General features: G+C 44.6%; 1 protein-coding gene across 3 annotated transcripts in view; it reads right to left on the bottom strand.

Annotated features, from left to right (window-relative positions):
* The window catches only part of FRAS1 (Fraser extracellular matrix complex subunit 1), a 299,172-nt gene that overhangs the window by 180,910 nt on the left and 102,620 nt on the right, over positions 1-15,642 (bottom strand). For all 3 annotated transcript variants that reach the window (XM_043544852.1, XM_043544853.1, XM_037896738.2), the window contains exon 3: positions 2,300-2,407. In XM_043544852.1, the coding sequence (XP_043400787.1) occupies positions 2,300-2,407 (108 nt within the window). The remainder of the gene's footprint in view (positions 1-2,299; positions 2,408-15,642) is intronic.

The following is a 15,642-nucleotide window of genomic DNA, read 5'->3' as shown; positions in this document are numbered from 1 at the left end:
GAGCATCTCCAAGGGTTGTGCATAGCAGCTTTTGCATTCTCATTCCAGCCTTCCCAAATGTATTTTAAATATCCCAGACCCTGGCAGTATGCCGCACAGATGCCACAAAGGAATGTGATATGAGACCTTATCCTGGCAAGGATTTCACAGATGTCAACTGTCATCTGAGGATGCTTGGTACCTTCTGGGCAGTGCTCAGCGTCCCTCTTGATTAGGCCCACAGTGACCAAACAGAGACAGACAGTTTTATTTGTACAAGCCAGAAACAAGCAAACCCCACCACCATCTCTCTCTCACACACACACACTCAATGAAGTAGCCGAGAACATGAAAAGGCAGCAAAGAGGGGCCATAATTTAGGTTTTGCCCAAAAGTCACCTTCTTGAAAATAAAACTCTAAAAATGCTGTAAAAACTCCACGGCCCACCTGTGCTCCCACAACAACTAGTTTTCTGCATCGAAAAGCCAGGGCTGGCATTACGGGGTAGCAAGCAGGACAACTGCCTGAGGCCCCCTGCCACAGGGGCCCCCACCAAGCTACATGGCTCAGGCTTCAGCTTTAGCTTCAGCCCCGGGTGGCAGGGCTCAGGGCCCCAGATTTCAGCCCCATGTGCTGGGACTTCAGCTTTGTGCCGGGGCCCCAGCGAGTCTAATGCTGGCCTTGCTTGGCAGCCCCCCTGAAACTTGCTCGTGGCCCCCCAGGGGGCCCCGGACCCCTGGTTGAGAACCAGTGCTCTATGCCATACTGTTGGAAGTAAGATCAGCAGAGGCACTCAAGCTGGAGCTCCCTCCAATAGAGACCAGTACCAGCTGCTTCCAAGAAGGTTGAAGAAATCCTGCAGCATGCAGTTAAAGAACAAATCAATGATAGGAATAGTTCCTTCCTTACCCCCTCAATTAGTGGCTGGTTTATGCCCTGAAGCACGAGGCATGACTCCTTCCTAAAAAGTTCTCTTAAATTAACGTAAAACACTGAATTTTCTCATTATCCATATAACTGTCTATTCCTTTTTGGAACCCTGTTCCACTCTTGGCCTTGATGATATCATGTGACAATGAGTTCCACCGGTTAATTATGCATTGCATGAAAAATTATTTCCTTTGGTCAGTTTTAAATTTGCTTCCTTTCAATTTGCCCTTGTTCTTTTGTTATGAGAAAGGAGTAACAGAAGTGTCCATGCCATTCATTATTTTGTATGTCTCTTATGTTTCCTTTTATTCACCTCCTCTCTAACATAAACAGAACCAATATTTTCAATCTCCCTCTAACAAACAAACAGCATCAATGATGGAGCAAAAATTAGACCCCACCTGTTCTTTCACTGTGAATAACCTATGGCTGCTACCAGGAACACTAGCAAGACCTTTTTAAAGCTACACGATTTTTATATTGGCAGGGTCTCTTCAAAATACAGACTTTTGTTGATAATCATATGTTCCTGCCCTCAATCTGGGCCCTACAAACACAAACCCTGCACCCAATTAGCTACAATCATTAATGAAGGCTCACAGGAAACAGAGAAACAAAAAGACAATGAAAGCCCAGCAACAACAGCAATAATCACCAAGGCACACCAAACGAAAAGACGGACCAAAAGCACAATTCTAGCTCTCTTACTGTTTATTAGAGTGGAAAGTGTCCATCTGTTTGTTCTACAGAGACCCAGCCCCCTGGGCTCAGTCTAAAGGTGATTATCAGCCATGCCTAAGCTGTGGTCGAACACGGCAGCACACTGGCACCTTTTGAGATCAGAATACTCTTGGCAGGTCACTTGCCATATGTAGCATGCAAATGGTGCCATTGCCAAGTTTCCATGTGAGAAGGGAACAAACTGGTTGGACTTCAAAACACTGCCTTTTCTGTTCACAGGGGGCCAAATCCCCTTCTCATCTATGCCTGTGCAATTCTGTGCAGTCATTTACATCAGCGTAGAGTGGGTGGAAAATGCTACCATTTGCACTCACTTTTCACTTCCTACCGTTCCCACTGATGAAAATGGAACCGTGACAGGGCTGCTGCTATGCTAGAGAGGAGCCATTAATAATCGGGTGGTCTATGCAAGTTTAACCTTGACACCCACAAAAGAAAAGAGATGTTTTGCTTACATTGCGGCTACAGGACTAAGCCCCTTCTGATTGTCCATTCCACCCCTGCACGAATCATAGACTGTGTATATTCCAGTATAACGCTTTCCCAAACCTGTAGTTACCCAGAAGGCTTAGGTTGAACATAGAGAGAAAAACCTAATGATTCAAATACTTCCCATCCCTTGCATAGTAAGCCAACAGGCATATTTACCTTCTGAAAGTCACACCGAGGGTTTTTGCAAACGGCAGGTTCACAGATGACAATGTCACTATGGCATCTGCACTCCTGGCAAGAATCTGGCTTCCAAATTGTGTTGTTCTGCAAACAAACATAAGCTCTGAATTAAACTCGCATCAAGTGTAAAACGTGTGGAGTTATCTCATGGCTAACAGTTCAAATCAATTAAATAGGCACAGAATAGAAAGGCAAACTCTACAATGGACTCCATCTACTCGATGCTGATTAGTAACCCCAGGCAGTAATAAGTCCAGGGCTATTCATTTCATAATTTAAAAATTAATGAAAAGACAAGGCCATCCACAGAAAAACAATCAATCAATTCCAACTGCAAGATAATTGATTGTACGTGACCTGCAATAGCCACAAGCTGATTTGAAATCGCCTGTCTTCTGTAAACAAATCTAGGCTGACAGTTTCAAAGCTGCCTCGGGGCATCCAAATCCGCTAGGTGGCTTTGAAAACAAACAGCTTTGGCTATCGCTGATCATCCCAAAACATATATTTGCTGCTGCTAGATATTTACACGAGCAGCAGTTTGACGTTGACTGCGGCACCATTAGCCACACCACTTGCACCTCCGTAGCTCATCAGGAGTAAAGCCAATAGTGTTGATACAGTACACCATTAAGGGACTACTTTCAGAGGTGCTGAGCGCCTGTAATTCTCACTAACTTCAAGTGCAGCTGTAGGTGCTCAGTATCTCTGAAAACTAGGCCCTAAATCCATGCACAGAGTGAGAGGTGAAAATCATTCCTTCTTGAATTCACACCTATGGAAGGGATAATGGGGGGGGGGGGTCCAAAAAAATCAGCTCATTCCCCTCAAGAAGGAGGGCTTAGGGGTCTATGGAGGAGGTGCACAGTAGGTTCTAAAGTTATGGGCATAATTTTGCAGACTTAGGGCCAGACTCCAATCATTACATTTTGATGAAGGCAATTTTTCTATTATCAATTTTGCCCGTGCAAAAAAAAATCCAGTCTTGTATACGAACACTGTATTGTCATGAGAAAACTGACTGCTGTAGGTTAATCACCTCACTACCTGCTGTCTGTGTGCAAAAGCGGTGTCCATTCCTACAGAGGTTTTGCATGTGCAGAAAGGTGGCAAGGAAATGTGCAAATACACAGGCACACAGCACTGTGCTTACTGTGTTAGAGATCACTTCTATAACCCTAAGGGAAAATTTCCTACTAAGGTTCATTTACATTGTTCGGGCAGCAAAGAGAGGGCGTAAAGTGAACGTAAATATAATTCACTCCACTCTCTAAGGCTCTCTTGCATTGTCAGAATGGTGGAAAGTGGACTTAGTGCAAATGAGAATCAGGCTATAACTGTTTTGGGGTGGAAACAAAGAAACCAGAAAAGGAGTCTGTAATCCACTTTTCTGAAGTAAATTTAGAAATTAGAGATCAAAGGCCAAATTTTGCCCATTTTGCTTAACGTAATCTCACTGGCTTCAGTGAGAAAACTCACATGAGTAAAGTAGGCAGGATTTCACCTCCAAGTTTCTTATTGTGAGGCTTATGGACAAATTAATGGTTCCTACCTCCTTTGTTTCAGAATTCATGTTTCTTGTCCAAATTGAATTCCTCTGCAGTTGACAGTTTAGCTAGAGCAACCACTTTCCTTCTCTGCTAGTGTTTTTGTTTTGTTTTGTTTTAAATAACTGACAGCTTTATAGACACATGAAAAGTACTGGGGGTTAGGAACACTACAATTTCTGGGTTTTGTACTAAATACTTATTTGATCATTGTTTATTTTTTAAAACTTTCAGTTAACTAACTAAAAACAAGCGAGAGGGTAACTAATTTCTTATCTGAACATTGTTTTTCATTATGCAGCTATTATGTCTGCACCAAACTGCCTTTTTTCCACAAAAGAGATTAATTAACTCTGCATACAGAAAAATCTCTATGGAATCAAAGTTAAATCTCATTGAAAATTGAGTCGGAATAGTGCCAGATTCTGCCACCTACTCACACTGAGTAGTGACTTGCTCCAATTAAACTGAACTACTCCCGGAGTAAGGTGCTACTCAATGTAAATAAAGGAGGGAAAATGTGGCCCATGGTTTAATACTAATGATACATTTCAGGCTAGCTGCTAATACTATTCTGGCCACGGGAAAAATATGCCAGTGTCCTTTAGGGGCTGCATTTTCACAAGTGCTCAGGCTCCAGCTAGACAGCTAAATGGGAGCTGAATTCTCTTCAAAATCTAGCCACTCAATCAGGTGCCTAAGCGAAAACTGTTTGGTGTGGAGTACTTTTGAAAATCTGGCCCTTCGTGTTAAAAAAACCAAACCTCTCCAACTTCCTGGGATGAAAGATTTTTCCACTCTCACATACATAACTGATGGGGTCTTGTGATACTAGCCTAGGGGAAACAGGCCATCAGTGGGGATTCTCCTGCACTTCCCTTCTCTCTCTCTTTCCCACTCCCCAGCCAGGAAAGATTTTTGATAGAACTGGCATTTTCTCTGCTCCAGAACCTGCTTTCTCATTAAAGTTTCCTCCATCTGACCTTCAGGAAGTTGACCCAAGTTTTCTCTCACTTTAAAACTTTAAATGCTCCGCCAATTCATTGCACAGGGCTAGGCTTCACTTCAGCTCCTGTCCTGCATACAAGACAGCGGAGTTGATCAGAGAGGCACAGCTCCCTCCCGAACCTTTCCTTGCTCTTTGGGGATAGTAATCTGCTACTCCTCCAAATCAGCTGTGCAGGCTGGCATGGGTGGAGGGGGGCACCAAGGTTCCTCCCACCTCCTGCCCTCCTAATTCAGAGCACACTGACTTACGTGCCCAGATGCAAGCTGTTAAACCCTCTTATGCCCCTGTGCAGTCTGAGCCATGACTGAGCACCCAATTTCCCTGTCACGCCACTACCAGCGGTGACTATGTTTGGCATCAAGCTGATCGGATGGAGAATTAGATTCAGGAATCCAGGAAGAAGTCAGAGCTTTAACTAAGAATTTAGTCTCTTGTCACTTTAAATCAGGCCCATCAGAGAACAGCATTTTTACCTCGTTTTCTGTGCTAATATCCCATGGAGCATGAATTCTTTTGTGGGAGAGAAGGTGGACTATGGAGGGGGGAAAGCTGGAGCTGCCGCTAGAACTGTAATTGAGGAAAGCCTGGTGTTCATTCATTGACTTGCAATAGCATTTCATTGATGGCAAACGTTATCCTTTGTACATAGTAATGCCAGCATACAGCTAACAAGCACTGAGGCTTCTGTGAATATAAAGCCTTTGGAACCCAGTCCTTTAGGTGGATGCTCTAATAAAGCCGATGACTGTATTAATCCTAAATACAGCAAGGGATGCACATAAATGCCCAGCTCCATTGTACAAGATATAAATGATACCCAAGAAGGATAGTCATTTCTCCTCTGATGATATAACTGCCCCTCCGCACACACAGCTGTGAGAATAGAGTGTTAGCCTAGAATCTCTCTTTTTTGTGTGATTTAGTGTATAGTTACAGAATCAATTCGAGTGAGTTGTAACGGTGTCAAGCTCTGCCTAACATGCATAGTGTAGATAATTCACTCCTGCTCCCTTTCAGCTGTGCAATGTCCTACACAGCTCATTTCTAGGACTCCTGGAGTCCTGACAATACACAGGGCCTCAAAAATCTCTTCACTAGCAAGAGTGATGTTTCACTTCTTTGCCAAAACAGTTTGATTTATCTATTCACTTGCCCATTGCGGGTGTATTTTTCACTTAAAATGAACATCAAGGGATTTTTTTCTCCACCAAAGCTACCATAATTAGTAGCAAAATTAATGAGACAATGTTTGTAAAGCTCTTTGGAGGTGCAAAGCACTGTATAAGTGCCACGTATTACTACTGTTATGAATTCATTCTTAGCACTTTTCTAGAGCAAAAGGAAGGATCTCGAATTGAATTGAATGTTTAAAGGCCATATTAGAAGATTAACATTACAGCATATTAAAGGTGATTTTTATTAATAAAAGTCATTTATAGAGTACCATAAATGCACACATCCCTTTACAAACAGCCCCTTAATGAGATTATAAACCAGATCCTCACAGGCTGGTCCTCAGGTCTGTGCAGCGTCCCACTGAAGCCAATGGAGCGCTGCATGGGGGAAAGGGACTGCCCATGTGAACCCAATTTCAGGGTCAGGACCACTGTTCCCTCTAAGCTGCGGGCGTGTGCACGCGCACACAGATCCTAAACCCCGCGCACACAGCGAAACACCGCAAGCACAAAAATTTGCACAGAAGCACAATAATTTGCACAGAAGAAATTTTTTGCGCATACGGCCTGTCAAAAATTAGGGGGAACGCTGGTCAGGACCATAATCCCATTGGCTCTGCATGGCCACAGAAGTCCATGCTAACAGTTTGGATTGAAGGGACAGTGTCACAGAGTGAAATCCATTCTCAGTCCATCAGTTTCTACAAGCAGAGAGACAAGACAAAATAAACCGAAGGCCTCGGAGCACAGCTCAGATACAGCAGAGTTTGGAGAGTACGGGTGAGAAGAACAGGGGAAAAAAATAGCTCCACGAACTGGGCTTTAAGGAGGGATTGAAAGGAAGAGAAAGTGAGTACTACGTAGTCATGTACAGAGAGACTGTTCTAGATTTCGGAGCATCCTGTAAACTCAAGCTAACAGCTGAAGAAAGACAAAGGATGTATGAAGGGAAGGGAATGGGATGGGAGACGAAGATACTTGACCCTGTTTTGCAGTCACCACAGCTAGCCACCACTAGGTTAACTTAACCCTTTAAAAAGCTAATCCTCTCCTAACATGACTGTTTTGAATGGATATCGCAGTTTTATGTGGCCAAACTGTGCTTCTTCTAGCTTGGCTTTTTCCTCTGTTCTTTAACATGACAAAGTTGAGCCTGATATTAAGCATATAATTCCTCAGTAACACGATCTGATACATGTTATGTGGGACAGCATTCCACTGGATCACAACCTGGGCTTAATTCTGAGGCACTCTCACAATGGAGATGGGAAGCACACAACAGCTGTGCATCTCTCCCCTCCCCGCCGCCCTTCTGTTTCATCGGACTGTATGAACATATTCAGTCCATCCATAAAATGTCAACAGACGCTGGATCCTGTGCTAGGATATGCAGACCTCAAAGCAGGACATCTGTTTGGGGGCATTTCTAGAATTAGTAGGTTGGGGAGAAAAGTGGCTTGGGGAGGGAAGGGAGCGGGGAATGAGGCCTGGCTGGGGCCATAAGTATTAGCTCAGGATTCAAACTTGCAATTCTTCTAGTCTTGTAGAAAATCTACATGACCTTTATTCATTGATACCCATCCTTCTGACCCCTTCTTCTGAAAGTAGAAAGCGGGGGGAGAGGGGGAGGAGTTGGTAAAATACACTTCTTGGGTTCACCAGCTTTCACAATGGAGCCTGCTCTGGGTACGGGCCATGATTGGCATTGGTATCTTCACTCTAGGGAACCTGGATACCATAAGCGGGGGGAAATTAGCTTCCAGTTCTGCTGGGAATGACATATTGACAAAGTACTTAGGCCAAGTTATGTATGACAGCATTCAGCAGTACACCCAGTTGTTGTATTCTCTAACCCCACAAGAATGCATGAGGGGATGGATTTACTTCACATGCATCTCTCAACCAGAGCACTGAAGAAAAGTAGGTATCAGATGTCTCAGAGGAAGACTACTGGGCCACACTGTCAAAACCAGAGGCAGAATTCAGAGCAATTACACTTCTGGTACAACGACCAGCATCACCCAGTCGCTGCCAAGCAAGGAGATTTGGCAGCTTAATAGGGCTGCTTTCATTTTACATTTCCACTCCAATTAGTTGACAATTCAAGGCAACTGGCAGAATAAATCAAAACCTAAAGAAAGTTGAGAGACCTGTATGTGGTTTGGAGAGGTATGCATTAATGGAACAATAAAGAGATGAAAAGAATTCTACGAAATATAAATGACCCCTAGTACAATTCAGGTTGGTGGGGGATTTTAAACCAACTCTATGAAAGAAATGTTACTACTGCGGATCATATGTTCAAAACCAGCCTGTGTGCATGAAAAAGCAGGACCTGCCAAGTGAGGTTTGCCACTATTTTGAAGCATCACACATATGATATCAGAATGGCCTGAATGAGCTTTATTGCAGCACACTTGTGAGCAGATGGATTTGTGCATGTCTTAGTCAAATTGAAATCTCTGGCAAAACTCCCAGGGTATATTCATGCAGCATTTTGGAACAAGCCTCCCAGGATGAGTCGATAGACTCGGGACAGCAGGACTAGTGCTAGGGCTCTAAACCAGAAGTGGAAAACTCCGGCCCTCCAGATGTTTTAATCCAGCCCTTGAGCTCCTGCTGGGAAGCGGGGTCTGGGGCTTGCCCTGCTCCGGCGCTCCAGCTCTTGCACGTCCCCCCTCCAGCTCCTACACATAGGAGCAGCCAGGGGGCTCCACGCACTGATCCCACCCCAAGCACCGCCCCTGCAGCTCCCATTGGCCGGGAACCGCAGCCAATGGGAGCTGCAGGGGCAACGCCTGTGGACAGGGCAGCACACAGAGCCGCCTGGCCGTGCTGCCATGTAGGAGGCAGAGGTGGGACATGCTGCTGCTTTCAGTATCATTAGCCCTACTTTACAGATAGGGAAACTGAGCACAGAAAAGTGAAGTGACTTAACCAAGGTCACCCAATAGGTCAGTGGCAGAACCAGGAACAGAACCCAGGTCTCCTGAGTCCCAGTCCTGAATCCCTATGGGCTATCAGTAAAATTTTGAAAACTGTAATCCCACAGACTTCCTCTAAGAATTAGGCACATAAGTCACTTAGGCACTTTTGTAACTTTTTATCCTATATCTCATATAGGCACACAAAGTGCGGTCTGCAAAGCCCCCTAGGGGATTTACATGTGTAATTTCTACTAACTCGGTGTCCAAATCCCTTGGAAGGATTTGAAAATTTCAGCCAAAAAGTACATGAGTGTTTTCAGTCTGAATACCAGCTGAGGCTGCACGGACAAACACCACAAGCTCGGAAAACCGCACGTGTGTGTGTGTGCATATGCTTGTGTGTGGCACGATTAGATGGCTGAAATGGTATCCAAGACCTTCCCTTTCCTTTTCAGAGTGTCTACCATATTTTGCATTTGATCTCTCCTGCGATGAGTAAGGCTACGATTTTGTCATGGATATTTTTAGTAAAAGTCAGGGACAGGTCATGGGCAATAAACAAAAAAAAAATCACGGAAGCCTTGACCTGTCCCTGACTTTTACTAAAAATATCCCTGAAGAAATGAGAAGGGAGGCGGTTCGAGCATCCTGCCCTTCGCCGCAGGGACCCCATTGCCCAGTGGCTGGGAGGGGTCCCCCCCACCACGCTGCAGGGGGCTCCACACCCGCCCGCAGCCAATGGCAGCTGGGAACTGCAGGGGAGCGAGCCACGGCTGCTCACGGCAGCTGAGCCGCTCCAGTGGGGACCCTGACAGTGGCGGCGGCTGGGCAATTCGGGGTTGGGTTGCTGCAGGGTCCCCTGCTGCCAGCAACGGCTGATCAACTGCAGGGCCCCCAATATCATGGAGGTCACTGGAAGTCACGGATTCCATGACTTCTGCTACCTCTGTGTCATAATCTTAGCCTTAACAATGAGTAATCATTTTACGCTGCTTTATTACTGTATTGTAAAATCAGGAACTTAACTTGGTTATACAACCTCAACCAAGGGAAGAAGGCAGAGAAGGGGCAGCCTTTAAGGTTCACCTCTCCTAATTTAGGTGGCAGGGTCTGGTTGCATAAACCAGTGGCATTTCCTCTCTTCCCGTTCAGACAAGGCAGAGGAAGAGGAGCATTGCTAATTCCCTAAGAGAGCAACAAGGTCTGTGTAAATGCCTGAGAGAAGCACTTAAGAGTTGAGACGGTTTCCCAGGCAGACAGGTTACTGAAAGGCCACTGGAGCCCAGAGGTACAAAATATCCATCCTGATGCAAAAGGGGAAACCCTCTTATGTCCAGTTTTATTAATCTAGCAAACCGCTCCTTTGACCTGACTGTTGTGAGAAAGCCGTAGTGCACGGAACAAGAGAGAGAGTGAAACCATTACCTATAAATGGACAATGACACAACGGAGACAATTTGGACTCTGACTTTAAGGCCAGAAGGGCCCCTCAGATCATCTAGTCTGACCTCCTGCGTGTCACAGGCCACAGAACCTCACCCACCCACTCCTGTAATAGACCCATAGCTTCTGGCTGATTTACTGAAGTCCTCAAATGATGGTTTGAAGACTTCAAGTTACAGAGAATCCACATTTACTCTAGTTTAAACCTGCAAGTGACCTGTGCCCCATGCTGCAGAGGAAGGCGAAAACCCCCAGGGTCTCTGCCAATCTGATTGTGACGGGTTCCCCCCGGAGTGCCACCTGGAACTGGGGTACCACTGAGACCGCTGACCCACCAGCCTGGGCTCCCTCTCTCACTGTGCTGCTGTGACAAGCTGCACACTCGCTCCCGCTCCTACACTTCCACCAGCATTCACACAGGTAGGGACACACCCCGCTGCAGTCACATGCAGGCTCTCTGACGAGCCACTGCACGAACCAACAGTAGAAAGCCTAAAGCCAAGGTAACTCTCAGCTTCCCAGGCACGCACCCCCCTCTGGAGCATAAACCCAAAATTACACCTTCTTGTGCTGCACAGGGAACCGTACAGCGTAAGCTCATAAAATTCACCCCCTCTCTCAATATGGAGAGGAATATGCAACAGCCTTTGCCCCTGAGCTATGATTCCCACACACTTCACTCCTACTCACTGGTTTAGATAAAGCAAAAACAAGTTTAACTACAAAATAATAGTAGTTAAAAAATAATCTGTTAACTACAAAAAAACAGTAGTTAACAGATCAAAGCAGATTATGTAGCAAATAAATAAAAGATGTGCTGTGAGGTAACCCTGCTGCCTGAGACAGTGGACCCCCAATCTCTGAGCCGCCATGGGCAGCAGGGGTACCCCGCAACTCCCTGGCTGCCGCAGGGGGCAGGAGGACGCACGGAGCTCCCCAGCGCCCCACAGCTGCCCAGCCCCTTCCATTTCATCATGGATATTTTTAGTAAAAGTAAGGGACAGGTCACAGTTTCCATGAATTTTTTTTTATTGCTATGACCTGTCAGTGACTTTTACTAAAAATATCCATAGCTGTATGTCAAAGGGTGGCTGTGGGTGTTTTCCAGAGTAAGCCCATTTGAAATACAGATTCCTAGTCAATATTCATAACTTCAGATATAAAAATGATACATGCATACAAATAGGACAATCATATTCAGCAAATCAGAACTTTTCCAATGGCACCGCACATGACCCATCTCATACAAAATGTATATTAATTATGCTTTAATTATATCATCATAATATCACTGTGAAGAATATGGGGTGCAGTATCCCACTGACCTTGGGGAAAATTCCTTCCTGACCTCAAATATGATGATCAGTTAAGACCCTGAACATGTGGGCATGACCCACCAGCCAGACACCTGGGAAAGAATTCTCTGTAGCAACTCAGAGCCCTCCCCATCTACTGTCCCATCACCGGCCATTTGAGATGTTTGCTGCTAGCAGTCACAGATCGGCTACATGCCATTGTAGGCAGTCTCATCATACCATCCCCTCCATAAACTTATCAAGCTCGGTCTTGAAGCCAGTTAGATTTTTTTGCCCCACGGCTCCCCTTGGGAGGCTGTTCCCGAACTTCGCTCCTCTGGTGGTTAAACGCCTTCATCTAATTTCAAGAGTAAACTTGTTGATGGTCAGTTTATATCTGTCTGTTCTTGTGTCAACATTGGTACTCAAAAAATAACTCCTCCCACGCTCTGGCGTTTATCTCTCTGGTGTATTTATGCCAAGCACCCAACCGTATCTCCCTCTCAGCCTTCATTTGGTTAAGCGAAACAAACCAAGCTCTTTGAGTCTCCTTTCCAAAGGTAGGTCTTCCTTTACTTGGACCATCCTAGTAACCCTCCTCTGCACCTGTTCCAATTTGATTCATCTTTCCTAAACATGGGAGACCAAAATTGCACACAATATTCCAGATGAGGTCTCTCAACAGTGCCTTGCATAATGGTACTAACACTTGCCTATCTCTACTGAAAATTCCTCACCTGATGCATCCTAGAATCACAATAGCCTTTTCACAACCACATCATATTAACTACTCATAGTCTTCCTGTGATCAACCAGTACACCCAGGCCTGTCTCCTCCTCTGTCACTTCCAACTGATAAATCCCCAGCTTATAGCAGAAATTCTTGTTGCTAATTCTTATGTGCATGATCTTGCATTTGATTCTATTAAATTTCATCCCATTTCTATTACTCCAGTTTTCAAGTATGATATTTCAAGTATTGTATAATATTCCAGCCCTCTTCTGTACTGGCAATACCTCCCAACTTCATGTCATCCGCAAATTTTATTAGCACACTCCCACTTTTTGCGCCCAGCTCATTAATAAAAAATTTACCAATTGATGTGGCAAGCGTTCTGTACAAGCTCTATGAATTGCTATGGCACATGTGCAGAGGACTCAGCTACACATGAACAGCTCAGTAAAATATATCCTTGTATGTCCAAGTGCACTGAGATTGATTCCTTTGTCCAAAAATTGAGCAAAGCTAAATCTGCCAGAACGTTTGCAAGCAAAATTGGATTTCAAAGGTTATGGAATTGCAGACAGCTACTGTACACTGAACCATCACTTGAAAAACCTTTGCAGACTTGAAATTGGCTATAAAGTTGACTTAACCCGGTGCATAAATTAGATTTGAACGACCGGGGAAAGCCCACAGAGCACATTCTAGAAGAACACGTTGGCCTTCTTTGGCATATTAATTCGTATTTCAAAAGAAACCATTCAAGTCCCAGTGTGGATATACCAAAGGATGAAACAAAATTCCCAGCGGGACAGATAACCTTAAAGTAATTCTATTACACTGTAGAAATGCAGGTACTGGCAGGGCAAAAGCCTGAATGTCTCCTGAATTTAGCCAAGGCAGAATGACCATGATAGGCTAAGCCTTTTATCCCATCTCTAACGAAAAACACCAGGGCATTAAAATCACTGCAGCTGCAGCCAGCTGAGTCATTTCAAATGGAAAATATCCTTCAGTACAAGCCCTTTGCTGTTGCACCTCCAACATACTGTACTGTCTGAAAAGTGACAAAGAAAGCAGGGGATGACAAACAACAGGATTATTTCTGCAGACCACCTTAACCTATATGGAGGGATACGTTCAAAGTGCTAAGCAAGGAGTTATGTCGCCCAAATCTCACTATCACTAATGGGAATCCAAACACACAGGTCTGGGAAAATATAGCACTTTATATCCATACCTTTAATCTGAGCTCCCTATGCAGCAGAATAAATTGGGTCTCTTGGCTTTTTTAAAGTAAAAAAAATGCCCTGCAAGAATCTTGCCGAAACGCTTCATTACTGAGTGAAAATGATGAGGAGGCCTGCAGAAAATGGGCTTTCACAGGCCACCTTAGTGCACTCCAGTATTGTTTCCAAAGCCCTCCGATCATCAGTAGCTGCCAAGATTTAACTAGGTTATAATTTTATGGCCAAACAAATTGAAATAAATGACAGCAAAAGGTATGTAACAGCTTAGTATATTACTTGAATACACAGTCAGTGTTGCCATCTACTATGAATGAGTAAATTAATTGGTCCTGGCACCGGCAGACTATTGGCTCCAAAACAAAATTAAGCTTCCAAAAAAAAAAAAAAAAATCCCTAACTTAGAAAGATGGCCTGCCCTTTTTCAGATGGAGAAAGGTGTCCTGGCACTTCCCTGATGGTCACAGTGTAACTGATATATACTCCCTGACATGCACACTGGAAAGCCACAAACCTACCGAGTTGCATGGTGCCAGGCAATAATGCTAAATGGTATTAAAGAATAACTTAACAACACTACAGGTTTAAAGACCCCTTCTGAGCTTTTAACTAAGGGTCTTATTTCCCCTGATGAGTCATAGGGACGTGTGACATATGCCTCAGGTCGCTGTGGTCACCAGCTGTGCATTGATCCAGATTCCCAGAGGCATCACTGGCCTAAAGCTACCTGAACCCCCACCCCCACATTACATGGCCTGAAGTCTAGAGGCGCTGCTCCCTGAAAAATGCAGCCTATTCTGTGTCCATTCTTTACCCTTTACCCTACTGGGGCAGTACAGGATCAGGAATTAAGTCCGACAGCTATGGGAAATCCTCGTATGTCTCCAGTGGGGAAGCAGGGATGGGTTCAAGGAGGGTTTTTTGTCTATGTACATAGAAAGGCAGCAGGGCAGGAGACGAATGCCCCCTCACACCCTAAACAATGATCAGTCAGGAGTTTCTGCTCTCACCTTATTTTACAATCTTATTTTACATTAATAAATAGTAAAGGGGCATAGGACATGTGTCAGTGCTGTACTCTGATATGACACAGACAATTAAGCTTGGGATGTGGAGACACCATGAGGGAAAGGCAGGAAAATCTGTGGTTTTGTCTTCTGCATAAAAGCGTGGGTTGTTTGGGTTTTTTTTGTTTGTTTTTGGTTTTGTTTTGTTTTTACAGTGAAAGAACAAATGTTCCATAATTATCTGGCCATAAAATCCCACGTGGAAACAGGACACTGGTAGCATTTACCAAGAGGTAACTAGGAGAGGTCAGCACTCTACCCCCACCCAGAGTCAACCTCACCTACTTTACCTCTCAGTAAAACTACGGTTCCTTGTCTCCAGGATGTTTTCACAGTGAGACAGCCAATGCCTCTTAGTTAGCCCACAGTAAAAAACACCTAGTCAACACAGACGAGCCCTATATGATTGATGACTTGGGGAGGAGGGATATTTACATGCCAACTGGCCATTCTCAGCAAGGGAGAATACACTGTGTGAGGAAGATGGATACACTGTGTGAGAGACACTGACTATTGACTTGAGAAGAGAAATGGCTACATCATATTGAATCATATTGATTCAATGGAAAATAATGTAATATTGGTTGGTCCAGAAGTCACCAGGAGATAAGTCCTGCTGCTCAGAACGTAGCACTTCAAAGAAAATAACGGATAGGACACTGCAAATGTGTGTGGGGGAAGGTTATCTGATGATGTGGAACTGGAGCTCTGAGACACTGGCATGCAAAGAGAGAAAGACTCTGAAAAGTTGAACCAAAAGAGGTGTTGAGATTTTCAGACCAGTCTTTGGGACATAAACAGGCATCTTCCACTCTACAGCGTAGTATAAAGAAATAGGAAAGTGTCCCTTAAAACAGTCGGTGAACCTCCTAGAGGTGATCGCTG

This window comes from Chelonia mydas, chromosome 4 (genome assembly GCF_015237465.2).
Source record: "Chelonia mydas isolate rCheMyd1 chromosome 4, rCheMyd1.pri.v2, whole genome shotgun sequence".
Taxonomy (NCBI): Eukaryota; Metazoa; Chordata; order Testudines; family Cheloniidae; genus Chelonia; species Chelonia mydas.
This window is presented reverse-complemented; position numbering and strand designations above follow the sequence as displayed.